General features: G+C 45.5%; 1 protein-coding gene across 2 annotated transcripts in view; it reads right to left on the bottom strand.

Moving 5' to 3' along the window:
• The window catches only part of LOC146809203 (zonadhesin-like), a 155,414-nt gene that overhangs the window by 9,130 nt on the left and 118,355 nt on the right, over nucleotides 1–27,929 (bottom strand). The window contains exon 5 of one of the 2 annotated variants that reach the window (XM_085616021.1): nucleotides 6,478–6,555. The exons of the other annotated variant lie outside the window; for it this stretch is intronic. Within the exon in view, the coding sequence (XP_085472147.1) occupies nucleotides 6,478–6,555 (78 nt within the window). The remainder of the gene's footprint in view (nucleotides 1–6,477; nucleotides 6,556–27,929) is intronic. 2 annotated transcript variants of the gene reach the window in all.

Below are 27,929 nucleotides of genomic sequence, written 5' to 3'. Positions count from 1 at the left end.
CGACTAGGTAAGACCAATGCCCTTATGTAATGCTTGCTCCCTAGTCGCCTTGTATATCTAAAGGCCCCTACCCTTGACCCATTAATTACCCAGGCTCACTTCCTTTCACCCCTTCACCCAAGTGCGTGACGCGTCCCGGGCCATCTTGCATCGTCACTGAATGCCTTTTCACCGTTATCCTTGTTCATCACAGTTTTGGCACCTTACCATCCTTGCAGGTTATGGAATCCGTAATGTTAGTCATCTGGCTTCTTAGCTTTGATTGCTGTGCGCCACATCCTTAAGCGTTTTTAAGCGTTTCTTCTTTCTTTTTGATATGCTGAACAATCGCTAACTCTCCATTGCTTCTTGCTTCCTTCCCTCCTAAATTAATGTCACAATTCTTTGCTCAATTACATGTATTTTGTTTAGGCTTTTATTGTTTGTCCTGATGATGATCCCTCTATTCTTGTAAACGGGATCGAAACGTCGTCGACCTTTGTAAACAACGTGTACACTGACCAAATTTTTCCATACTAGTGCCACGTTTGTTCTTACTGTCACGCTTGTTTCATACTTTATAATTATAACAAACCCTTTTTGTTTTGTTTTGCCTAAAATGTTTTTGTTTTCTTGTGTCCCAATGTCACAAACCTTCTTGGAACAGGATTGTACCCCACTTTGTATATACTATGCTTTGTTAATTAATTTTATTAATTCCCTATCCGGCTGGATAGCTGAAATATAGTTTTGATTCCATTCTATATTGATTTGACTTGAAATACTAATTACAAGGACAGTTGTTCATGTTAAAAATCGATACCCAAGGTCCTTGTGTACCTAAATTGGGTTCCCTTGTTTCTGTTAAAATGAATCAAATTATAGACACAACAAAATATATTAATTGGTCATCAAGTCTCTTTACTATGAGATATCTCAGTTTAAATTTCATAGCATGAATGTCATAGATTTTTATGTCTCACCTAGGCAGCGCTTGCGCTGTCTCTTCGAGACATGCTGTATTCAGGATATGTGAATAAAGCTCCACCTACTTCCCGCCCATCTTTTTAATTAGCTCCTGTCCCTGTCCTTTGTAAATGGTGGCTTTTCATTGTTATTAGGCTTTGTAGTCCCTCCTTAGTAACTCCCTGTCTCTTTTTGTTACCTCCCATGAGAACACCCCCATTACATGTATTGTTATGCCCTAGGTTTTAATTACAACCTCAAGGCACTATTTTCTTAAACGCCTTCAGACAGGACACTCACTTGGTCCTAAACAAGGTTAGCAGTGGTTTCTTCACTCGCTAGCACATCTCACATTTATATTAGACCTTCTATAAATGTCCCTTCATCAGCTCCACATAGAGTAGAACCTAATCTGGAAATAATGTAATAATTATTTTGTCACATTTCAAAGCTACTAATTTTAAATATTGAATGTACTGTGGTACTGTCTTCCATGCAATGCATTATGGGTAGGTTGGATTTAACATCAGGTTCATGCATCAATGTAGGCTTTTGCGATTCCTTAATTGAGATTATAAAGGAATTGCAATTAAGGAATTGCAAAAGCCTATGCATGTAGGAATCACTATAAAATTAAGGATTCCCAAACATTCCTTAATTGCGACTAGCAAATTGCGAGTCGCAATTAAGGAATGCCTTCCCATTCACTCCTATAGGCCTACTAGCCCATAGGAATTAATGGGAGATTGCACGCGCAATTTGCGAGAACCATCAGGTACTCGCAAATTGCGCATGCAATTTCAAGGGTGCAAGGGTGTCAAAAGGACACTCTGTTGCATGCCTGAAATTGATCTGTGCACACATGTTGCGCACACACATGCCCCAAGGGCATGTGAGTTGTATAACCTACAAAGTTTTTGCAAATTACCATCAAATAAAAATGTATGGTAATTTGCGCTCCCTATTAGCAAAATTGCAATTTGCGATTCCATCATGCATCGCATTTAAGGAATTGCAATTTGCAATACCTTGAATGCAATCACAATTTTAGAAATCTCAATAATTTGCGATTTCTTAAATAGCTAGGGGGTGACAGGTTGATGCATTGCAGAAGCCCTTTTTGCAGGTGCAAACTGCCGATTTCTGCAAATCGCACTGTTTTTGCTCGCAAAAATGGTTGATGCATGTGCCTGCATATACTCAAAGTTTATGAAGCTCACTAGGGACATCTAGGTGCAGCTTGTGGTACTGCACCTACACATTTCACATTTATATTAGGCTTTCTATAAATTTCCTTTCATCATCTCCACATTGAGTACAACCTAATCAGAATTAATATAATAATTGTTTTGTCACATTTCATAGCTATTAATTGTATATATGGACATAGCTATTTGAATGTAATTGTGGTACTGTCTTGCATGCAATCCATTAGGGGAGAACCATATGTGACCCTTAGTTTGATGCTCACTAGGGACCTCTAGCCGCAGCTTGTGGTACTGCACCTACTCAACTATGTTAGACCTTTAATGAATTTTCCTTCATCAGCTCCACATAGAGTACAACCTAATCCGGGATTAATATAATAATTATTTTGTCACATTTCAAAGCTACTAATTGTATATATTCATTGTACTGTGATACTGTCTTGCATGCAATGCATTATTGGTAGGGTAGATTTACCATATCTTCAAAGTTTATGATGCTCCCTAGGTTCCTCTAGGCGCAGCTTGCAGTACTGCACCTAGACATCTCACATTTATAGTAGACCTGCTATAAATTTCCTTCATCAGCTCCACATAGAGTAAAACCTAATCTGGAATTAATATAATAATTGTTTTGTCACATTTCATAGCTATAAATTGTATATGGACAGAGCTATTTGAATGTACTTGCGGTACTGTCTTGCCTGCAATGCATTATGGGAGTACCATATGTGACCAAATGTTTGTGTTGCTCCCTAGGAACCTCTAGGAGCAGCTTGCGCTACTGGCAGTGCTGGTACCTTGCTCACTAGGGACCTCTAGGAGCAGCTTGCGGTACTGCACCTACGACATCTCACATTTATATTCAACCTGCTATAAATTTCTCTTCATCAGCTCTACATAGAGTACAACGTAACCTAATCCGGAATTAATATAATTCTTTTGTCACATTTCAAAGCTACTAATTGTATATAGGGACATAGCTATTTGAATGTACTTGTGGTACTGTCTTGCATGCTAAGCATTATGGATAGGTTGGATTTACCATATCTTCAAAGTTTATGATGCTCACTGGAGACCTCTAGGAGCAGCTTGAGGTGCAGCACCTAGACAAGCAGTGCTGGTGCCTTGCTCACTAAGGACCTCTATAAACAGCTTGCGGTACTGCACCTAGACATGCAGTGCTGGTGCCTTGCTCACTAGGGAGCTCTAGGAGCAGCTTGTGGTACTGCACTGGGACATACAATGCTGGTTCCTGGCTCACTATGCAATCATTTGCAATGCACTAGGTCTCACATTACTGGAAGTATGAGCTATTGGTGCTGAATTATTATTTGCAGCAACAATACCTCAAACTATCATTAATGCAAGACCTATTGCATTGCAAATGCTTGTTTCTCTTTAGTATGGGATTGCATGTTACTTTTTTCAGGACTCCATATAGCTAATCCAAGATCAAATTGAAGATGTGACTTACAAAGTTTTAAAACTCTGCCTGAAACAATCAGGAGGATAAATGGGGCTGACTTCAAGTCTATTCTTCATGTATTATACAGACGAGAACTCTCACACAGGTAAAGTTGTCAAGCCATACCTAAACAGTGGGCGCTGAAACAAGCCACTGCTACTCCCTCTGTGCCATATTTCATGTCATTTTTGCTCATTGCATCATTACCAAGCTGGACAAAACAAAAACAAGTTACCTCTAACTTTTTTTTAAACGTCACTGGTTATCCTAAAACACTTAGCATTATGGTCTCCTATTACTGGAACACAAGCTATCACTGACATAATCTAATTTTATCATGCACAGATTGTGACTACAGGGCACAGAAAACTTCAGGACTCATATCTGGGCATACACATGCCTCCTAAGTTATCCCACTGAAAAAAACAGATGGATAGGCTGCTTAAACAATTTGTAGTCCAATGCAGATTTGAAATGTGTGAGGTCTTGAAAACATATCAATAACCGTACCAAAATATATAATGTGGACAGTATTGAAAAAAGTATTTAATAATTCTATTTCAACTTAAAATATTATAATAATGTTTCACATGAACAGAGGCTACAGAGGAACAACTTGGAGGATTATAGACACTCTTTAAATATTGTTTTTTTATGATAGACCTCAATGATGCCAAATATTTGATAAAACATTCCACATAGGAAGTTCTGGATGTTTGTTGAATGCCCCAGGTCTGAACAGGTGTTTATTGGAAAAATGTCAAGTACTTTGGGCATTCAAAAGGGACAGGGACAATATGAAGATGTGTGGAGGTACAGCAGGACCACCTCCTCCTGCATATTATCAGTGTCAGCTATCCAGTGCTGCTTGAACAGGTTCCGTCTTCTGGTATTCAGCCATCACTGTATAGCCACTTACTTTGAAGATTGCTTCACTCTCCTAACTGCAGTTGGAACAAAGAATTTGGCCCACACATTTCAGCCAGTTATTTTATGACCAGTAAACAAGGACTAATATGTAGGTTCTTAAAATTCCAAATCATAGTGAGACAAAATCTGACCAACCTAATGGATATTAATGATGTATGTTGACAATTTTGATATATTATGATCCTTTGCCATAACAGTGGTGATAGCCTACTGGGGCAGCAGACCACTATATCTGTGATTGCTTTTAAGTAATCAATGCTATGTTTTTTAGATGCACCTCATTTTACTTAAAGGAAAATAGGATGTGTTGTAAAAAAATGAAATGTTTCACAAATTGTTTGGGGCAGTAATCAATTGACCTATAACCACTGCTTACTCCTAAAAAACACTTTTGTCAACATTCACAAAGGTATCTGTTCCTCTGGGGATCAAGTTTGTGAATGGATCACCACTACCTTTGTGTAGTAGGTAAAAAATGTATGTTTTGCTACAAGATTTTGGTTGCCCAATATTAATACATGCCATAATGAATCAGCACTTGGAACGGATGCCTTAAAGACACCCCTTCCAATGTTTTCCAAATTGATCAATAGACTTAATACATATGTATAAGGGTTTAGGCATCCAAAACTCCCTGATGTATCAAATAAGAGGATTCACAAAGTCTAAAACCTTTTGTACACCTGCTTCATTATCTTTTATCTACCACTAATGACCTAGGTGGAGCAGAAACTGGAACTAGGGAGTGAGATCCCACAATTTTGAATTGGTTTATTCAAAGGAAAGAGCAGGCGTGAAAAAGCACTAGTCCTATTTCAAATTGTAGGGCTGAATTCCCTGAACAAAGAATTGTGACAAAAAAAATCAATAAGATTTCAAATTCAGCATTTGAATTTGTTTGACACAATGTCATAAGTCTGAACATATTCAGTTAGGGTTGGGTGTTTCCAGCATGCCACAGTGGGGGAAATGCCCTGCCTGAGGACTCAGAAAAGCTCAGCACCATGATTGCAGCATTCTACCACGACAGTGGTAAACAAACATACGTCTTTCTAGAACACAAGTCTTATCATATTCAAATTGAGACTGTAACAATGCAAAGTGAAAATGTTTCCTACTTTCCTAGCTATGTTGTGATTGTCACCCACCAAATCCTCCATGTAGGAGGCAACATTTGAAAAGGGAATACTGCATCCCCTATTAGAAGGTTCTGGTTCCTCAGGATGAAGTAAATTAGGTCTTTTAGATTATATTTTTTGGTATGTATTGAATAGTAGTGTTCCCAATCCCAACCACCTTCTTTCCCAAACTATTAGTAATGTAGGATTGACTAGCCTGTTAACTAGAGAACTTAAGGCAAAGATTAGAGGCTTGTGTAGAAATAGGAGAGAATCAGACGTGCTCAACCTTTTTATAAAATGGATTATTTCCTCGGTGTCTGTTCGCCTCTTCTCTTGCTATTTTTTTCTTTTCTCTGGAGAACTGGAAATTAGGATGCCATGAGTCTTTTGTACAAATAGAATAGTTTCTTAACTGCTAAAAAATAATCATCATCAGAGAGTGAAAATGATAGGATGATCGTGATATGTAGCATTTGGGAGCCATTGGAAACATTTTCAACTGTAGGACGCAAGGTCTTTCAATTGGATCGAAATGCATTAGCATAGCAAAACGCCTAACTTTAAAGTGTTTGATTCAGTTTTTTCTGTGAACAGGTCTCTTCAATTGCTTGTAGTGTTGTGTTTAAACATTTTGGTGCCCTTGGTCTGATTGTATTTATTTTTTACTAAACATCTCTTAATTGATAATTTTCTGGTACAGAGACAACACAAAAGGCCATTATACCTAAAGTGCAACAAGGCAACAGCATTACATTACATTATGATGACAAACAGCACCAAAGACAGTGAAATCAGTTGCTTACATCACCTCTAATAGAAAGGCTCCCAGGCAGTTTAGGAAAAATGGGAGAATGCCATGTCAGGATATTTATAATCTCCTCAATACCTTTAACAGAAACAGAAAGAAAAAACAAAAACATGCTTGAAAGAGAAATGTGTCATTCTAGGTGAAATCAACCATCTATTACACTCAAATATTCCTAAAAGGCCCAAGTAGTAGAGCAAGGGGGAGGGGGATGTGGCCAGGGGTTTAGACTAGGAGTGAGAGCTCAGTTGAAGAGATGGATTGTTTCAGTCTATGTCGAGTAAGGCAGGAGTATCCCAACAGGAGTATTCCGGATGATATTTATTTAATCTCATCCTTACACACAATTTTGACATTGCTTTCCTCACAGAAACTTGGTTAAACAGATCATCTCACTCTATCATAGACCTACTAGTTCCTCCTAGTCATAAGATCATTCGACTAGATATACCCAAGCAATCTGGTGATGGAAAAGCTTGCATATACCGCAACACTCTTGCAGTGTCGCAGGCAGAAACAATCATCATGCCTGAATGTGAATATCTGGGCATCAACATCACTAGCAATAATAAGCTCAGTTGTAAGCTACACGCCTTCTATCTCCCTCTTGGTTACAATCTGCTGTTCATCGAACAAAACATAGAGATCATCACAACCAATGATAACTCTCAAGTTTTCGAGATTTTCCTTTGAGACTTTAACCTACACTGGAATGACCTGAAGGACCAGGCAGTGAACAGCTTGAAGTCTTTTATATCAGACCATGAGTTCACCCAAATCTGCGACAGCCAGACTCACATCAAGGGAGAGACTTTGGATCTTATAATCTCAAAGACAGATAACATCAAATTGGAATCCATTAGCCCCTGTGATTGGACCGACCATTACTAAATCACCTTCCTCATCGAGCTAACTGTGGCCCAGATGGCCCAAAAGAGAGCACAACTGAAGAAAATACAACAATGGAAAATAAATCTACTAGACATAACCTCAATGACTTAGCCAACCACTTTAAGATCACTTTGAACCCTCAGGCTGACATTGATGATATCCATGACCTCACAGACTACTATCACACTACCATTTTGGAAGTTCTTGACTCGTTTGCCTCTTCAACTAAATAATATATCTACTAAAGTATCCAAGCCCTGGTTCAATGACAACTTGAACTTAGAAACACTTAAAGAGCTTGGATATCCTCTCTCTTCTTGACACTCCTAAAAAGCCTAAAATCAGCAATGAACACATACAACAGAAGAATAAGAAAAATGAAAGCTAACTTTTTAAAACTCAACTTGACCAAGCAAAAAAACGACCCAAAAAACTTTTTGAAATCATCAAACAACAATCAATCAATGTATCAGAGCCATCCCTCTCTCAAACTGTGAAGAACTGGCTGTATTCTTCCTGGAGAAAACTACAAATATCAAGAATGAACTTCAATCAGCAAAGGAACTACTCCTGGCTATCCCATTCATCTTACCACACTCCACCCAGCCTGGTGAACAGAGTTTACTGACACTATTTGAACGAAGGATGGGCATATCAGCAGTCGTATTACAATGGTTTACCTCATTCCTCCACAACAGATCCCAAAGGGTCAAGATGAACCTATTCCTATTAAAGCCTTCCGCAGTCACACTGGGTGTTGCACAGGGATACACACTCTCTCACCTATTCTCTTCAATTTATTCTTGGAACACTAGCACGTTCCTTAAAATCTGCTAACATTCATTATCACATGTATGCTGCTGACACGCAATTGTATTTCAAAATCTCTTCCCCAGGTGACATATCCCTCAACTCTATTCTACAAAATACTTATCTTTGGTTCAATGACAATCATCTTATGCTCAATGCTGCCAAAACCGAATTCCTATTCACATCTCCTCCTAACAACATTCCCAAAATTGATCTCTGAATGAAACATCTTACCGCACTCAACTATTCTTCACACATCATAGATGCTGCTACATCCTTGGGAATTACATTAGTCAAACACTTGAATATGTAGGATCACATCAGAATGAAAACCAAAGGAGCAAATTATCAGATGTGCATACTATAGAAACTTAAACATGTCCTCCCACAGGAGGAATTCAAGCGTGCGGAACAAGCTCCTGTGTTGCCCAGATTGGACTACGGTAGTGCCACTCTATGTGGCCTACCTAGATACAAACTGGCCCCTCTAAGAGCCTCCCTCAATGCGGATTCCAGACTTGTCTCCGGTACAAAACAAAACAAACACATCTCCCCCGCCACTAAATCTCTGAACTGGCTCTCTTAACAGGCAAGAATTCAACTAAAGATTGCATGCATGACAATAACTAGAAAGATTGGGGGAATTGCAGACAATTGCAAAGTGCGAGATCCCTGCACACTGAAACCGCAGCACTTCCATAAAAAGAAAACTGGAAACAGAGCTTTCTCAAGTGTCGCACCAAAGATATGAAACTCTTTGCCTTTGGATGTTCGCCTAATTTCATCTACTGCCTCATAAAAAAAAATGTAAAATATATTCTGATGAACAAGTTTTTACACTAATCTATATCTCTGTGAAAATTTATTGTATCCATACCTGTAACTCTTTTATGATGCCTGGCGTTTCCTTGATGACTATCTTTGAGAACAAGTGTATTACGTTATGTATGCTCAAGGCTTTTTACTTCCCTTTATACATGTGATCATGTTAGATGTTCAATTATACTCTTGGAAATCATTCCAATATCCACTAGGGTCATGTTCGCGCTATACAAAACTCTATAAATAAATACATTTCAAATGGGAAAAGTATTGTATGTGGGTGCTGCCAAATGCGCGTGATCTTCCTCTCCGTGTTATTTTATGAAAACACCATTTGATATCAAAGACTTGCTACAGGCACATCAACCATTGGGCTATAGGTCGAGAAGAAGGTTTCTTCCAATGTAGGGCTATCAGTTGCTTGGCAGCCCCAAACATGTTGGTGATTAAGTGCCAGTCAGCATGCGTCTTGGCCTGCATGTTTAGGGGTCAGATACGAGGAATGGTTGTTGGGTAGGAATCTAAAAGAGCAGAACGAATAGTTCCTCCTAATTTGGCAAAGAATGTCTTTCCAAAAGGTGGTGATGCTTGGGCAAGACCACCATATTGTGTAAATTGTCTCCTGGTACTGAATTGCAGAGCCAGCATAGTGGAGCAGTTGAGAAAGAGAGTGCGAAGCTGAGATATCAGTGAGTCAATACTTTGTATGCTGTCTTGTGCTAGGCTAAACTTATAGAAATCCACAGGATGTTGCGCCAGAGTTGTTCCCATTGTTTTGTAGATAAGCCTTCCCCAATGTCTATGTGCCTTTGTGATTGGTAAGGGTGTAGGCAGATAGGGGTGAATTGTTGGAGGGCCTAGTATGTGTGCAAGATGAGTCCACGGGTCTCATCAAATGTCCAAACCAGGGTCTCAAAAGCTCTCAGTTGGTGAGTAGCCCCCTGTGCCTTGGGTAAGGAGAGAGCCCAGTCGCACTGTAAATGATATTGTAGTCTAGTGGACTCAGGGAGACATAACTCCTGTCAACACTGATCAAATGTCTTCAGGGAATCACCATCAAAGTGATTCCAAAGTGTGTGACAGTCCCCCCTACCTCCTGTGACTATAGGAGAGTGGCTGCAGTGTGGAAGTAAAGTCTGTATTATGTGCCAGAGGGGTGATGGGCGAGTGGAAAGTGGTCAGGCCTCATTTCACTGCAGCTTTGTCCCATATTTCCAGGACCATTTTAGTAGGGATGGCAATATAGGGTCTTCATTGTCTTGTGTGTGTCAGGAGCCATGCAAAGTCCCAGAGGGGTCCACAAGCCACAGCCCGGTAGATATGAAACCAATACTTATTGCTTTCTCGTACAACCCACTCTGAGACAAAGCAGAGGTGTGCTGTCCAGTAATATTTATGGAGATTAGGGCACCCCAGCCCCCCCCTGTCCCAAGGGAGCATCAGCACTGTGTTTGAAAAGCAAGGGTGTCACCTCTCCCAAAGTAAGGAGCAAATATCCCCTTGAAGGCACAGTATCTCATCCTGGGGGATCAGTGTAGGTAAACTTTGAAAGAGGTAGAGTATTTTTGGAAGGAGAGACATCTTTACTGAACTTGAACAGCCCAGTGTGGGGGTTTCCAGCAGTGGAGGAACTCTAAGACAGATTTCTGGTCAGTTGGCCATTGTCCAGGTGGCCAAGGTTGAGGCAAGCTGGAGGACCAGGTATTGAATGGATCAATGTGCCTATTGGATGGGTGTAAGGTATAGAAGTGCCGAAAGGCCCATAGGAGAGAGAGTCAAGTTTAGTGCCTCAGACTTGGACAAATTGATCTTGAAGCCTCAGAGGCATGGAGAGTAAGCACACACATTGGGAGGGATTTCACTGGCTGAGTGCGAGTCAGGAGAATATAGTCAGCAAACAGGGCAATATTATGGGTGCGTCCCCCAAACCGTATCCGTCCTATATTCTCGGTTAGCCAAATGATGGCTGCCGAGAGTTGCGAGGGGGCAGTCCTGTTTGGTGCCTTTCCGTAAGTGCATGGTTTGAAATAGACCTCCATTGGCCCGAATTCTTGCAGTTGGGAAGGTGAAGGCGGCCATGATCCTGTCCATCATTGCAGGGCCCAGTCCTGCCTACTGGAGTATAGCCTTTAAGAAGGATCACCTAACCCTGCCAAAAGCCTTCTCTGTGTCAAGTGAGAGGAGGCATGCCAGATAGCATGGTGGCGAGACTTCTCCACTAAGTGGGTCAAACTGCAAACATTATCTTCTCCTGTTTGTTGTGAATAAAGCCAACATGGTCTGTGTCTATAAGACCTGGGAGGTAGAGCTCCAACCAATTAGATAAGCATACCATTTTGCATTGGTGTTTATAAGTGCTATAGGACGGCAAGAGGCACAGAGCTAGTGGCCATTGCCTGGCTTCGGGATCACTGAGATCTCGGCCTCTGACATGGTGAGCTCCGAAGAAGTTGTGAAGTTGTTTGATAGAACCAGCAAATGCTCCTGCAATTGCAGAGGGAATTTACAATAAAAGGCTAGTAGCAGACCATCAGGACCTGGGATTTTACCAAGGGGAAGGCTCTTCAAGGCACGCCGAAGCTCCTCCAAAGAAATGGGGGCTTCAAGCAGTGTGTGGAGTGCCAAGTGAGTCCCATTTACAACCCACAAGATAGTTGCCATTGACGTCCAGACAGGCCTCATTGCTAGCATAAAGGGCATGGTAAATGCCTACTGTTTGGCCATTTTAGAAGTTGCCCAATCACCCAGTGTTGTCTGGATTCCGGGATGTGTGCACAAGCTTGTTGCTGCCACAGTTTTCTGCCAAGAGGTTTCTCACCTTTTTACCACCCTCATATTAATTTTGTTTGAGAGCAAGGAGGTCTCATTCTGCATTGTTATTGCACTCTGCCCTAAGCTGACACCTTAAGAGAGCCATGAGACATTTATTGCGTTGGGATGGGTTGGCGTGATTCAGGCATTCCAAGTCCTTGATAACAACAGCCAGACCCATTTAAACCAGCTTGGCCTCTTTCAACCGGGCGTTGAGACAGTTGCAATCAAGCCCCTGATAGTGACTTTAAATCTGCCCCAGAGGGAGTGTGCCGAGATGTCTGGGTGGTTGTTGGTCTCACAACAGTTTGTTATCTCAGGTCGGATTTCTTCAAAATCTACCAGGTCTTGTAGAAGTTGCAGGGGAAATCACCATTGTGAGAGAAGGGATTTACGTCCTCCATTCTATTCCAAGTCAGTTCTATGTGTGCGTGGCCCGAGATCGAGATTTACTTGATGAGCAATGTGTCCAGATATTACAATAAGAAACAGGTGAAGATTAAATAGTTAATGCGTGAATATGACTGATGGATATGGGAAAAGAATGAAAAGTCCCTAGTGTCAAGGTAGTGGTTTCTCCTTGCATCTACAAGGCCCACATCAGCTATATTGTGCTTAAGAGCTGCTTATATGGCACCAGTTACCTGAAACAGGGCTGTGCTGTGATCCAGAATGGATCTCAGACCAAATTAAAGTCCCCATCCAGCACCATATCTTCCTCCTCCTGAGACAGTTTATCCGTGAGCACAGACGTAAGGAAAGAATCTTGTGCCTGGTTGGGGGGATAAAGATTTAGAAGAGTGAGGGGGTGTCAACCATGCTGAAGATTAGGGTCCAGGAATCAGCCCCCCCATCCCGGACCACCCGCAGTATCTTGGAGAATAAAGAGGTCAAACAGAGAATTGGCACCCCTGCTGTCTTAGTGGTTGCATAGGCCTAGTGACAAATGAGGTAGACAGAGTATGCTATGTGTGAGTTGCCCTGGTGGAGGAGGTACTCGCAAGAAAATCATTTTGCCATTCTGTTGGAGGAGATGCCTTCACACCTGTTTCCTTTTTTGGGTACATTAAGTGTAAGAAATTTAACACCGGGGACTAGGTCATTGGTGATGATTATAGGTTGGGCAAGGGTACCCAGCTTGTGTAAGCAGCCTGACATAGGCAAATTATAGGAAGGAAAAAAGTGAGTGGGGCAGAGTGGGATGTATACTTAATTGAGTATAGGAGACAGGAGAGGGGAAGTGCGCTCAGGGCGTCATACAACCGAGACAGAGAAATGTGCCCATTAGGCAAAACAGTACTAACAGCCAGGACAACCGGGACAAAACAGTAGATCCAGAATTGAAAGGGGCCAGATCTTGGCAATACCAGCCAGACAGGTGAAGTCACTCCCCAAAAGTCTGGATCAGAGGAATGGTCCAACAGCAACTGCAAGTTCAAGGTCCATGGCCCATGGCCATCAGGGCCAACAGCGTAGCACAAGGTCGCACTGGAGGGGTTGTTGTCTATATGAATGGGAAGAAGGAGGCGATGTGTATCGGTGAGTGCAGCACACTGCTTAGTCAGGACGTAGCCGTCCAGTAGTCCAACACCAAGGCTCATGGGAGAGCAGGGAGGGCAATCTGTCAGCTATGCTCCAAGCCAGCATATGGACGATTGATGCGGGGTGATGAAAGGAACCACCAATCGTGCTGTGCAGAGAGGTGAAGGAGAGCACAGCAGATCAAACTGATTCCAATGTCGAAGGTGGGTAATAGAGGGTGCCTCCAGATTACAGAGATGCTGGATAATGTCTTTCTAATTTTCACTAAACTGTAGGTCCCTGCTGTATTTAGAGGCATTTTTGGAATGCACTGTAGTCAACGGAAGGCACTTGTCGGGCTGGCGAGCTGGGGGTTGATAGGCAGACCCCCTCAGAGGCTGGTGGGATGCTTAGAAGGCGCTGGACTTTTTTCAGTGACCAAATGAGTCTGTGTTTGCCCTAACAGTCAAAGTTGATAGTGAAGAGATGTCCCCACTGATTGCAAATATTCAGTTCCTGAAGCCTATTGGTGATGGGGCAGAAGCTCTAGTCTAATTGCAGCACAAGGTGGAAGGTGCAACATCTTGAAACAGTTGCATTGTATGTCCTTTGTATACCAGATCAGCCTTCTTAAGTGAGGCTTGCAGGATGGCCTCCTTCTCGCAAAGGAATGCACCCATGTGAGGATTTCAGGAGGAGAAAACGGATGTCTCAGTGTTCCTGTTACTCTATGCAGACTGTCCAGCATTGAAAGGGAGATATCCGGATCCTCCCGGATGACATACAGGAGGTCTGCTGTGTATGACACAATATCAGAGACCTCCATACCTTTCAAAATGCCCCTGATACAGATATTGTTCCATCGAATGCAATACTTGATTCTTTGCGCTTCTGTTGGAGGTTGATATGCTGGTCTTCAAAGCTCACAATCCCTCACCAGGAACTCTCTTGGATCTTCATTGCGGGAAACCAACGTTTGTTCCATGTTACTAACTTGCTTGCCAAGCCCATCAGCATTGCATTTTATTTAACGGATGCATGATTTGAATTCAGTATTAAGGGAGCCGATCTCCGCTCGAAATTATTGGAGGCAAATGTCCTTGTAAGCTTTGGTTAGGGTTGCTGATGCAGCAGCCTCAGAGGGACGAATCCACTGTCAGCAGATTTGCGTTTTGCCACAGTGAGGTAACAGAGCCTTCCTTGGTCATGGCTCAAGATTTAGCTCTAATGGAACTGCCACGGGGCATTGCAAGGCACCACTAGTGAGTCAGGGGGGCTACACATCTGAACAACGGCTCCAACCATATCAACTCCAGATGGATTATCACCACAGACAAAGAGGTAGGAGCAAGAAGCTGTGAGCTTCACGCACTCCTGAGGCGGAAGCCGGGAGACTTTTAAACCTGTAACGTGTCACTAATTTCTTGTTGTTGTTTTTTTAAATAACACTCACGAACGCGCCAGCGAAGCGCCAGGGCACTTACCCTCACAGAGAGCGAGCAGCGGAACCAGCGCTGACTCATTGCACAACTACCAGCAAAATCGCCATTCTCGGCGAGGACCGAGGCCACGCCCCCTGAAGGCCACGCCCCCCGTCGCTGTATATAAGCGCTGAGTTCTAGTGCCTAATCAGAGACATCACGCACTCCTGAGGCGGAAGCCGGGAGACTTTTAAACCTGTAACGTGTCACTAATTTCTTGTTGTTGTTTTTTAAATAACACTCACGAACGCGCCAGCGAAGCGCCAGGGCACTTACCCTCACAGAGAGCGAGCAGCGGAACCAGCGCTGACTCGTTGCACAACTACCAGCAAAATCGCCATTCTCGGCGAGGACCGAGGCCACGCCCCCTGAAGGCCACGCCCCCCCGTCGCTGTATATAAGCGCTGAGTTCTAGTGCCTAATCAGAGACATCACGCACTCCTGAGGCGGAAGCCGGGAGACTTTTAAACCTGTAACGTGTCACTAATTTCTTGTTGTTGTTTTTTTAAATAACACTCACGAACGCGCCAGCGAAGCGCCAGGGCACTTACCCTCACAGAGAGCGAGCAGCGGAACCAGCGCTGACTCGTTGCACAACTACCAGCAAAATCGCCATTCTCGGCGAGGACCGAGGCCACGCCCCCTGAAGGCCACGCCCCCCCGTCGCTGTATATAAGCGCTGAGTTCTAGTGCCTAATCAGAGACATCACGCACTCCTGAGGCGGAAGCCGGGAGACTTTTAAACCTGTAACGTGTCACTAATTTCTTGTTGTTGTTTTTTAAATAACACTCACGAACGCGCCAGCGAAGCGCCAGGGCACTTACCCTCACAGAGAGCGAGCAGCGGAACCAGCGCTGACTCGTTGCACAACTACCAGCAAAATCGCCATTCTCGGCGAGGACCGAGGCCACGCCCCCTGAAGGCCACGCCCCCCCGTCGCTGTATATAAGCGCTGAGTTCTAGTGCCTAATCAGAGACATCACGCACTCCTGAGGCGGAAGCCGGGAGACTTTTAAACCTGTAACGTGTCACTAATTTCTTGTTGTTGTTTTTTTAAATAACACTCACGAACGCGCCAGCGAAGCGCCAGGGCACTTACCCTCACAGAGAGCGAGCAGCGGAACCAGCGCTGACTCGTTGCACAACTACCAGCAAAATCGCCATTCTCGGCGAGGACCGAGGCCACGCCCCCTGAAGGCCACGCCCCCCCGTCGCTGTATATAAGCGCTGAGTTCTAGTGCCTAATCAGAGACATCACGCACTCCTGAGGCGGAAGCCGGGAGACTTTTAAACCTGTAACGTGTCACTAATTTCTTGTTGTTGTTTTTTAAATAACACTCACGAACGCGCCAGCGAAGCGCCAGGGCACTTACCCTCACAGAGAGCGAGCAGCGGAACCAGCGCTGACTCGTTGCACAACTACCAGCAAAATCGCCATTCTCGGCGAGGACCGAGGCCACGCCCCCTGAAGGCCACGCCCCCCCGTCGCTGTATATAAGCGCTGAGTTCTAGTGCCTAATCAGAGACATCACGCACTCCTGAGGCGGAAGCCGGGAGACTTTTAAACCTGTAACGTGTCACTAATTTCTTGTTGTTGTTTTTTTAAATAACACTCACGAACGCGCCAGCGAAGCGCCAGGGCACTTACCCTCACAGAGAGCGAGCAGCGGAACCAGCGCTGACTCGTTGCACAACTACCAGCAAAATCGCCATTCTCGGCGAGGACCGAGGCCACGCCCCCTGAAGGCCACGCCCCCCTTTCCCCTATAATATGTGCTACCACCGGAAGCGCAGCGGACGAGCGCAGCGGGAGCGCCGTTTGCGCGCCGAAGGCAAGCCCGTCTGCGCCCGTCATCGCCAGACCATCGCCTCTCGCCAGTCCCCCTGGTCCGGCTAGGCCCTGTCCACGCATACGTAATGACGGTAAGGAACTCCTACTTCTAAACCGGTACCAAAAATGTTCCAACGCCACGGGCATTCTTGGTCTCACGCATCTCCACTGCAACCACTGCCACTTCTCTACCAACACCCCTACTAGGGTGCGGAGTAACCCCCTTAATACCACTAACCCGCCACTGAAGATACTCCAACTCAATTGTAGATCCCTCGTCAAACATCACCCAGAGGTGAACACGCTTCTCCAGGAGGAAAATCCTGACGTATTGTTTCTCTGCGAAACATGGCTCCAAGACGGCATTACTACCATCCCTAACCTGTCGCTCCCAGAGGAGTACCACCTAATCACCATTAACCGTGAATCTCGCGGCGGCGGCATCGCAATGATCTACAAAAAACACCTGTCTTGCTCTTTCCTCAAGGAACCCCTCCATGACTGCGAATGCGCCCAATTTAAAATTAGCGTGACCCCCCAATTTACGCTATCCGGCCTATATATCTATCGCCCTCCAGGCCAGGCCACGAGATTTATTAATGCCCTCCTCGAAACTGCCACTGTGCTCATCACTAAATCCGCTAATTTCACCATCCTAGGTGATTTAAACCTGCACTTTGATGCTGCTGGCGATCACACCATTACTAATCTTCTTGCAGACCTCTCGGCACTGCAACTTAACCCCCTTGTCCATGCTCCTACTCATATAGCTGGACACACCCTAGACCCGATCTTTTCCAATATACAAGAGGTAGTTACAGAAGCTCCCACCCCTATGGGATGGACGGATCACCACCTTATTACACTGAATGTTCCGGCACCTCAACGTCAGATTAAAACTGAATCCTTACAGCGTCTGAAAAGACCCTGGCACAAACTCTCCCCCCTCGCCTTACATGAAACTCTTGGAGAGTTCCAATACGATGCTAACCAGGATATAGACGCGATCTATTCCTCGTTTTCCAAATGGATCAGCAATGGCCTCGACACTCTCATTCCGGCTAAACTGACTAAAGGGCGCAACACACCCTCCAACCCGTGGTACGACGACACCCTTAGGGCTATGCGCAAGGAGTGCAAAAAAGCAGAACGCCGATGGAGGAAACACTATGACAACCAGGATAAGGCAAAATATCTATCTAGCCTTAAAACCTACCATAAAGCTATCAGATCTTCCCGTGCTTCTTTTTATTCCAACAAAATTAACTCCAATGCGAACCCATCTAAAATCATATTCAAATTAGTGAAAGAGCTTCAAAACCCTAGGACGCCCCCACCAAAAATTTCTTCCCACGAGCAATGTGAGCAGCTCGCATCATATTTCATTGAAAAAGTCCAGAAAATTTACGCGACCTTTCCACAGATCGCTCCTCTCTGTGGAGTCTCTAAGACCACAGCCCCTCACATCTTACCTCTGTCCCAAATTTCTGCCATCACTGCAGCAGATTTGCTCAGACTAGGAAAGAAAGTGAAGTCTGGCTCCCCAGCTGACCCCATGAGTCCTTCTCATTTCCTGGACTCGATTGACTTTTTTCTATTCCCCTTGCTGAAAATTCTCAACCTTTCCTTCTCAACAGGATTTGTGCCCATAGCCTGGAAACAAGCATGGGTTTCACCGATAATCAAGAAACCTTCCCTCGACCCCTCCAAACCAGAAAACTTCAGGCCTATATCCCTTCTTCCCTGGATCTCCAAAATAGCCGAAACACATGTTAACAACATCCTTTCGAAACATGTGGAAAGTCACGGAATCTTGGACCCCTCCCAAAACGGCTTCCGTGCAGGTCATAGTACGGAGTCTGCCCTGCTGGCCACTACGGAGCATCTTCGGACGATTCTAGATGCCGGTCATAGTGCTGCGCTGATTCTTCTTGATCTCAGCGCAGCCTTTGACACGGTATCCCATGACATCCTTCTGAAACGTCTGGAGACAACCGGTGTGACTGACCTCGCTCTTGCATGGTTCACAATCCTTTCTTAAGGATAGATCCTTCAAGGTCTCGGCTCCTCCTTTCCTCTCTAAACCCCACCCCATTGCTCAAGGTGTCCCCCAGGGCTCAGCGTTGAGTCCCTCCCTCTTTAACCTTTATGTTCAGCCACTTACGGACGTGGCTAGAGAGTGGGGACTCACGCTGGTCTCTTACGCTGATGACACCCAGCTGGTGGTCACCCTCTCGGAAAGCCCGTCTCTCGCGGCATCCAGGTTTAAAGAGGGTATGACTGCAGTGGCCCGCTGGATGACGGACAATTACCTCCAACTCAATGCCGGAAAAACCGAGGTACTCCTCCTAGGCCGGAATATCAGCCTCTGGAATGAGCAATGGTGGCCGTCATCCCTAGGCGCCACTCCACTCCCCAAAAATTGTGTTAAAAACTTGGGAGTCTGGGTGGATGCCAACCTAAGCTTCCAATCCCACACTAAAAAGGTAGCAGCCACCTGCATAGGCCTTTTAAGGAACCTCAGGCCCATACTTGGGCTCTTCGATTCTAAGGCCCGCCAGCTTATCGTCCAGGCCACCATTTTATCGCGCCTGGACTACGCTAACGTTCTCCTTCTGGGAGCCAACAAAGCGGAAACAGCAAGGTTCCAACGCATTCAAAACGCGGCAGCCAGAACGCTGGTTGGTCTCCCACGCAGATGCTCAGCCAGAGCTACCATCCGTAAACTCCACTGGCTGCCGGTGGAACACCGAGTTAAATTCAAGGCCTTAGTCACAATCTTTAAAATCGTCAAACAAAGAAACCCCCCTCTGCTTCGTAGCCTTGTCCAACCTTACGTCCCTGGCCGTGTTTTGCGCTCTACCAATCAACTCCTCCTCACAATCCCCAGGATTCGACTTTGTCGATCTGGAGGCCGCTCCTTTAGCGTCCTCGGCCCTAAATTATGGAATGATCTCCCCCTCAGCATTCGCTCCATTGATTCCCTCCCAGCCTTCCGTAAGGCAATCAAGACTCACCTTTTCCCCACTCCCTAGTTTTCTCCCCCTCTCTCCCCCCCCCCTTCTTTCCCTCTGTCTGCGCGCCTGTCTCTTAGCGCCGGGACACCTCTTTGCCGGGGTAGCTGTTGCGCTTCACCAAATCTAGAAATAGAAATAGAAATAGCATGTATTGAAGGGTGATGATATATATTGCTGGGCTAAGGCAGAATGCATGTCCTTCACCTATGGACTGGCTATTATGTGCCAAAGATACAGGGCAGTAGCTCTTCGATATTGCTGCCTAGAAAACTCCAGGGTGTGGTTCCAGCCTCACCCCTTACTTTGCCAAGGGATGCAGGGCCTAACAGGTAGCGCCAAGAGGGGAATATGTGGCTGGATACTCCAACAGACCACGGCTCTAAAGCAGCAGCTCCAAAGTTGTCAGGCTCTACTGTCCCTGTAGTTCCAAGGAGGTTATAGGACTGCCTCTTGTCATAGGTGATGGTGTAGATCCTGGCAGCTAGGGGCATACCCAGACCCAGTGAGGTATAGGGGTGATTCTTGGAAGTCTAGAGGTATTCCTTTCCTGAAGCACAGAACTCACTTGCTGCCCTACGACCCTTTGTAGCAGTCTCTAAAGCTTAGGCCAGCATGCTGGACCTTGGACCTGGTGAGAATGTGGGCGGTAGCCAGAGCACTAGTGGGTGGGGCAAAGTCCTTCATCATACACAATCTCTCACCTCTTGTGGAATGCTACAGAGAGAAACATGATATGGCCCCAAGCCGACACAGCATTACTGCTGGAGGGTCGGTTGTAGTCTCCTCTACTACTGGGGAATGCAGGCTCAGCTAAGGGGCCACTCCTGCCTGATCTCTGGGCGGGGGTTGAGGGAAACTGCAGAAGATCACTTTGGTGGATGGCAGTCATTTATTCCCCCACAGACCTTCAAACCCTGCTCCTTCCCAGTAAGGACCGGGATTCAGACTCAGGTTAACCACAGATCCCAGCACCAGGGCCCAGCTCCTAGCGCACAGCACTGTGTTAGGCACTAGGGGCTGGTGACAGTTTGCTCAGCAGATCCAGGACCCCTAGCTCCCCGTGTACTCAGCGGGTCCTTTTTCACAGTAGCAGGGCCCACATCTTTCCGACCGTGCACCACCACAAGTGCCACACAGGCCCCATTCCGTGCAGCATCACCTCCAAGGGCTGTCAAGATTAAGGAGCGCATGTGTCTGCCACTGGGCATAACGCAGCACAGCTAAGGGTCTCAGCCAGATTTGGGCCTTCACGGTGAGTTGCCAGATCTGGGAGACGCAGCTAATCCCCAGCCCCCTCCACCTCTTGTTGACCAGAGGGCAAGAAGACATCTTCCACTCTCCAACTCTGAGTCCCCGGTGCCTATGCACCCTCTGGGCTCTAAGATGTAAAGAGCTGTGGTTTCCATTGGTCTGGGACACCAGTATCTCGAGGCCCAGTTAAGATGGCGGCAATGCTGTGTACACTTGTACCCTACAGCAGGGGCACAGCCACAGCACCAGGCTGACTCTCCCACTGGCGATAAGGCCCACAGAGGGCACAGGAGTGCTCAGGCCGCCAGTCTGTTACTAGATAAGTAGGGTTTTGGCCCTGTTGAAGTGGATTGTGGCAGGAATGGCCTCGTAGTCCAGAGCTCAAGGGAAACATGTCTAACACCATGTTGAGTCAAGCCATGCCCCTGATCTGATCCTATTTTTCAGTGAAAACCATGCAATTAACAAATATCTGCCAAACATATTTGCCATTAGATTAGCTGACTATATTTTAAACAGTGGAGGAAAATCATTTATCTTAGTACAAATGGTGACATGCCACAAGTAATTGGTTGTTCAAGATTAATTAGATCAAGGTCAAGTACATCTAATGGGTGTGATAAACTGACACTACAGGGCAGAATTAAACAGAGAATTCAGCCTGTTTACAACACCTCTTCTGAAAGGAACTATAAACTCAACATTTGCAGGTTTAGTTGAATTGAAATTTGATGGAGTTTCTAAATATCTATCTCATAAATACTTTACGGATGAAGCAAATGTAGAATTTATTATATGCAGTGCTACTAGGAATCCTTGGCCTTGGCCAATCATTTAGGGTCAGAAGTCAGTCTATTATTGGATAATTATGCAGCCTTTGAATATAATTCTTTGAGGAAACCTTTGATTGGTGTGATCAGAAATATGATGCTGAAGAAAAAATTGTTGAATTTCAGCAAGGATATCTTGATCTGTAATCATATGTTGCCAGAGTTAAGGTAATCATAAGTAAAACTAGTGGGACAGAGTGTACCTTCTTTACAGAAATGTTTAAGGTTACAAAAATGACTTTTGGATCTCCTACAAGAATGTTTCAATTTAAAGCACTGAATCCAAAGAACCAATGGGATGACAAAACATTAATCATAAGAGGGACAGCAAAATCATTGCTGAAAGTTATATAAATGCAAATCGCAAACCATTTGCAATTTGTTTCACAAGCATAACAGAGACCTTCTTTGATGCATTGAGTTTGAAAATGTAGGTATGCTATAATTGTATAGCAATCTGACTATTTACCTATCTCCCACTTTCTGGTTGCTTTTTGTCTTAGTTAAATTGTGAAACTCAAATTACTCACAATTTCACAATTTGTGAATGGACAAAAAAACAACAAGTTGCATATATAATTTAACAGTACTTGCACCAAGTGGTGACCAGACACTTAGGCCCGATTACGATGCTGATTGGATGTGAGTCCGACCGGCATCGTCTCAGAATGGAAATCGACCGGCTATTAGTTGGTGGTTCCATCTGACAAATTAGGATGCGACCGCCCGTGAGGCCATCACAAACATGAATTTTTCCATTGCAACTTGTGCTGCCGGAAAAGGGCCGCAGCACAAGCAGCATTGGTAAAATTTATGTTTGCAAACATCCATACACGGTGTGCTATGCACATGTGGTGCCTGGCACATGGGTATGGATAATTGGGGGGTACCAGAGGTTCTCCCAAGGCCTCATAGCAGATGCTGCAGAGGGACAGGCGCCCTTCTAGGGGCCTCCACATTCTGTTTCTGACAGCCTTCAATGGCGTATGTACCGCATTGAAAAGCTGTGTGTAAGGGACATCATAAACCCTATTGTAGGGTATTACATTTTGACCAATGGTCGGACAGGCTTCTTGAGCCCGTCATAAGCATTTGTTGGTCCCTCCACCTACTGCCTCCAACTGCCACACATCTTAATGAGGTGGTCGGACTGCGACACCAGATGTCTGTAGGACTGCAACCGATGGCCTGTTGGTTGCGAACTGACCAACATCATAATGAGGTCCTTAGTATGAAAGCTCACCCATATCACATTAAAATCATAAACTCTAAACTATGGTGAGATGGATGCACATTCTAGTACTCCAGCAGAGGAGGATTAACAACAGGCGCCACCGGGAACTCCGGCACACCGTGCATATGGCAGTTGTGCAGGTCCCCGGGACGTGTCTCTTGCAGGGGGCGGAATCAGCCAAGGCTGAAGACACATCCGGCACCCGCCCCACGGGAAGACATTAGACGAGTGGGAGAATGCCCCAGAAATGTAAGAAGCACTTCCGGGGAAAAGTAGGAAGAACAGGTCCCGGATTCTGCTGGGACCTGTTCCAACCCGATTTTGGGCAAAAGCCCCATTAAAAAGGAGCACGGAGCGGCAGCAAGGTCTTTTACTTACCGCTCTGCCTTGGGGAAGATCTGCACCCCTCCGTCCATGCACCGGAGGTCACCTTAGTAGCACCTTTTGTTTCTCTTCCCCTTCAGGGTATTTCTTAAGGATTTCTTTGCTGGATTCCAGCGTGAGGAGCAGCAATAGTCACCAACAGCTTTGGGCACTCTCCCTTTCCTCCCTGGTTGACCTGCACTGCACCAAAGCTGGGAGCCAAGCAAGTTAGAGTGCATACTCACCTGCCCCACTTGATTGGACTTGTGGGAGTGGCTCTGGCTGTGGGGGTGCTTGCGGTCAACCAGGTTTTTTGGACTGTCACTTGTTCTGGAAGGGAGGTAAGGGTTTTTCGCTAGCGACCAAAGGGCCCAAAGTAGTTAGACCCCAGGTTACATTTAGGGTTGGGAGTTTTGTAGGGCCACGCCAGTTTGGAGAGTGGTGTTGTTGACTTGCAGAGGTAAATTTGTTGTTTTCTGTTGGTGGTGAAAAAGTCTAAGCCTGCATTCTATAGGGATTGTGACGCCTGCAGAAGCACAGTGTCTGGCTTTTGGGGCAGCTATTGGTACTTGTAGGCTAGTAGCTATATATCCTACTAGGCCCTCTTTTTGTGTGAAATTTGGGAATGGCACCCAAGGCAAAGAGTGGTCAGGGTCCTACACCGATGGAGGAGTGGATTGAGGCACTGGTGCGCACAATAAATTATATGGAGCAGTCCTTAGGAGAGTTGCGTAGGAAAGTAGATGGGCAGGAGGAGGCTGAGGGAAGGCCTAGGCATTCAGGGGTAGCCCCCAGGGCAGCATTCCCTCCGGTGCCCCGGAGGTCCAAACCCATGAACGAGAGCAGGGGGGCTGCGCCCCTAGGGTTGCCAAGCCCAGGGATCCCAGGGCCTTCAGCCCCGGCAGGGGGATCCCATCCAGAGGAGGCGAATGGGCCAGCTGCATTGGTAGTAACCTTTCCAGGGATTGCACAGGAGCCATTGGTTGTAATCCCTCCAGTGGGTGCAGAGGCCCTCAGCCAGCCAGGCGTATCAGGGGGTCCCAGTTTAGAGGAGGCCCGACCCATTCAGTAGTATCCCCCTGTGGGCCTCCGGTGGTTGGGGTGCCTGGACAACCAAATTTGGTAGCCAGTCTAGCAGCAGTGCTCTCATGGATAGCCAAAGCAGGGACGGTGATTCTTCTGCTTGCAGCGGTCTCTTGCTAGCCAAGGGGGATGCAGTGGACAGGGTCAGGAAATTGGTGGCAAAAGTGAAAAGGGCTAAGCAGGGGGTGCCACAATCAGTTGAAATGTCCCCAATGGTGGCAGTTATTGGTTTTACAAGCAGGGATGGGCAGAACAAAGCAGTGAGCGACAAGAGCAGCCCAGAGCCTTCCAAAGCTGGCACATCTATAGGGACTGAGCACGCCCTGACGCAACCCAGCACGACTGCAGGCACGGTGCAACTGTTACCAAGTTGAGGTTTGGGAGAGCTGCACTCATCCCGAGAGCATCTAGGGAGACACATCTCACAGGAGGTGAAGGAGCAAATCTGAAAGGTGAAATATGTGAACATGTTTTCCTAAATACTTGATAAGGATGAGAAAGAGGAGGCTAAAAAGATGAGGGAATGGGCTCATCCAAGGAATTGGGGCAATTGGTCCACCAGGAAAAAGATTGATGAAACTTTGGTTAATTGGATAAAGGCATTTTTCTCCAACTTTAATGCGCTTATCTTCCCACCCAGAATCCAAATGTTTCAAGAAATCAAAAGATAAGGGAGATAAAAAACAGGAATAAGGGCTTGTTACTTGGCAAAGCACACTCACCCATAAAATTAATGGCTTTGATACCCTGGTTCAATAAATAATGTTGCCCAAACACAGCCCAGACTTTGTTACAAGGTTTCAGGGATAGCTTTAGGATTTCTGCATCCGGCTACTCAAGGGTCTCTTACTGCCCTAATCAGCAATCAGTGAGTGACAACAAGTCGTTGGCAATAGCTAAAGTTTTGAAGGAATTGCATTTAGGGAGACTAGCAGGTCCTTTTGATGCAATACCGGTTGATTATTTTGTCCGCCTACAGCTGGGGTGGTGGCCAAAAGGACCCTGGGGAATTCTGCTTGATCCATAACTTATCCACCCCAGGGTCAATTATTGAACGGTGCTATCAATGAGGTCCTGTGCACTGTGAGATACGAATCATTGGATCAGGTGATTGCAATGTTGCAGTCGCTTGGCCCAGGCACGTTGCTGGCAAAATCTGGCATAGCATCTGCCTTCCGTTTACTGTCAGTTCATTCATAAGATTTCCATCCTTTGGGGTTCCAGTTAGAGGGGAAGTTCTACATGGACAAGTGAATGCCAATGGGGTGCTTGGTCTCTTGTTCATATTTTTGAGAAATTCTGCTCTTTTCTAGAGTGGGTTTTCAGGAAGGTTATTGGGCACCACTGGGTATTGCACTATTTGGATAACTTCTTGTTGTTAGTGGCGCCAGGGTCACAGGAGTGTGACAAGGCTTTAGAAGCATTCTGTACACTCATGCATGAGTTTGCAGTCCCCCTGGTGCCAAGAAAAACAGTGGGGCTGGCCACACAAATTGAGTTTCTGGGCATAGAGCTGGATTTAGTAGAGGGTATGTCACACCTGCCACTGAGTAAGGTAAAAGGTTTCACGCTAGCCTTGGAAGATTGCCTGAGTAAAGAAAAGGTCACTTAACATCAACTGCAGAAAGCAGTGGGAATGCTTAATTTTGCATTACGAATAATTCCATTGGCCCGCCCCTTTTCACATTCTATTGCATAAGCAATGTCTAGTTTGAAGGAAAGGCATCACCACACTCGGTTGTCCTGCGAGGTTAAGCAGGACATTCGGATTTGGATGGCATTCCTGCGTGATTTCAATGGCACTGTAGTGTGGCCCAGCCCCACTAGGTCCATCCCAGACCTCGGCCTCATAGCAGACTTGGCTGGGAGTGAGGGTTTTGGTGCCATTTTGGGCCCACACTGAGCAGCACAATGTTGACCAACTTGGTGGGTTGACACCGGTATAACAGGTAACATTGGATTCTTGGAACTGTTTCCCATTTTGGTGGCCCTGACCATTTGGCCTCACCAGTTTCGCAATCAATCAGTGGTTTTCTAGTCTGATAATATGGCAGTGGTGGAATGCATTAATCACCAGTCCCCTAATTGTACGATGATGCTCTGCTTGTTAAAGGAGATAGTGCTCCAATGCATGAAATTTGGGGCCAGATGTACGACCATTTTTGCATGCGCAAACGGGTTAGCGAACCTGTTTGTGCTTGCAAAAACAGCATGGGGAATGTACAAACCCTATTTTGCGAGTTTCAAATTTCTACGACTCACAAAATAGGGTTTTGCAACTCGCTGTTAGGACGGGGCATTCCCTTCCTAATAATGAGTGCATCTCTCTGTAAGAATGTTTTGTGTCCGCAATTGCGGGGCGCAAAACACTTGCAAATTACCACCCTATTCAAGAATGTGGTAATGCTCTCGCAAAAGAGAAGGGGTAGCCAGGGGACCCCTTCTCCTTTGAAAATGCAGGGCTAAATATTTTTTAAGGACAGGCAGTGGTTCCAGGGACCACTGCCTGCCCGTAAAAAATAAATGAAAACGTTTCAATTAATTTTTTTAAATGCATCCCCTTTTCCTTTATTTAAAAGCAGTCCCAGAAATGGTGGTCTGCTGAGCCCAGCAGGACACCATACCTGGGAGGGCCTGCCAGCCCTAATGGGATCGCAAATTGTGAGAGGCTCATTAATATTCATGAGCCTCTCAATTTGCCACCCCATTGGGAAGCACTAAGAGTGTGAAATACACTGTTGTACATCAGAAATAGCACCTCTCAAATTGCGAGTTGCAAAAAACTATTTCCACGCTCGTACATCTGGCCCTAAATGTGATGTTTAAGGCTAGGCATTACCCGGGAGTATTCAATCATTCATTTGATACATTGTCTCATTTCAAGATGCAGGTTTTCAGGTCCTACCACCCAGGAGCAGCGGTCAGTCCAATGCCTTTTCCAGAGCATCTGTGGTAACTTGGTGCCCCAACCTATCGGACATCGTGGCAGCTATTACCATGGAGGTATTTTCACCCCTCATGGAGGCAGTGAAAACAGTAGGTAGATCCACGGGGGAAGTCCAGCTCTTCAGATCTGCTTTTTTCCTCGCCTTCCATGGTGCCTTCAGGGGGGGAACTGGTGGAGCATAACAAGCATGATTGGCAGGGTGGGATGCAATTTGCAGATGTGCTCCTGCAGAGAGGGTAGGTATCCTTATCAATTCCCAAGTTCAAGACTGACCAAAACGGGAGGGGGGTCATGTTATTCTGCACAAAGCTCAAGGGAGCGCATGCTGTCCGGTAGGCAACCTAGAGGCATTTTAGATACAATGTTTGATGAATACATTGTTCATGTTTGTTATCTGCATCCCTCAGCTGAATTAGGAACCACAAAAGAGGCTTTCTATTCTATTACAATTTTTCCCAAATAAAATTGGATGTATGGATGGGCCACATATAAATCATTTGTCCTCCATCAGAATCAGAATAGATCAATTGTATTAAGAATGTACCACTCTCTAAATATCCAG

The sequence above is a fragment of the Triturus cristatus genome, chromosome 7, assembly GCF_964204655.1.
Source record: "Triturus cristatus chromosome 7, aTriCri1.1, whole genome shotgun sequence".
Classification (NCBI taxonomy): Eukaryota; Metazoa; Chordata; class Amphibia; order Caudata; family Salamandridae; genus Triturus; species Triturus cristatus.
This window is presented reverse-complemented; position numbering and strand designations above follow the sequence as displayed.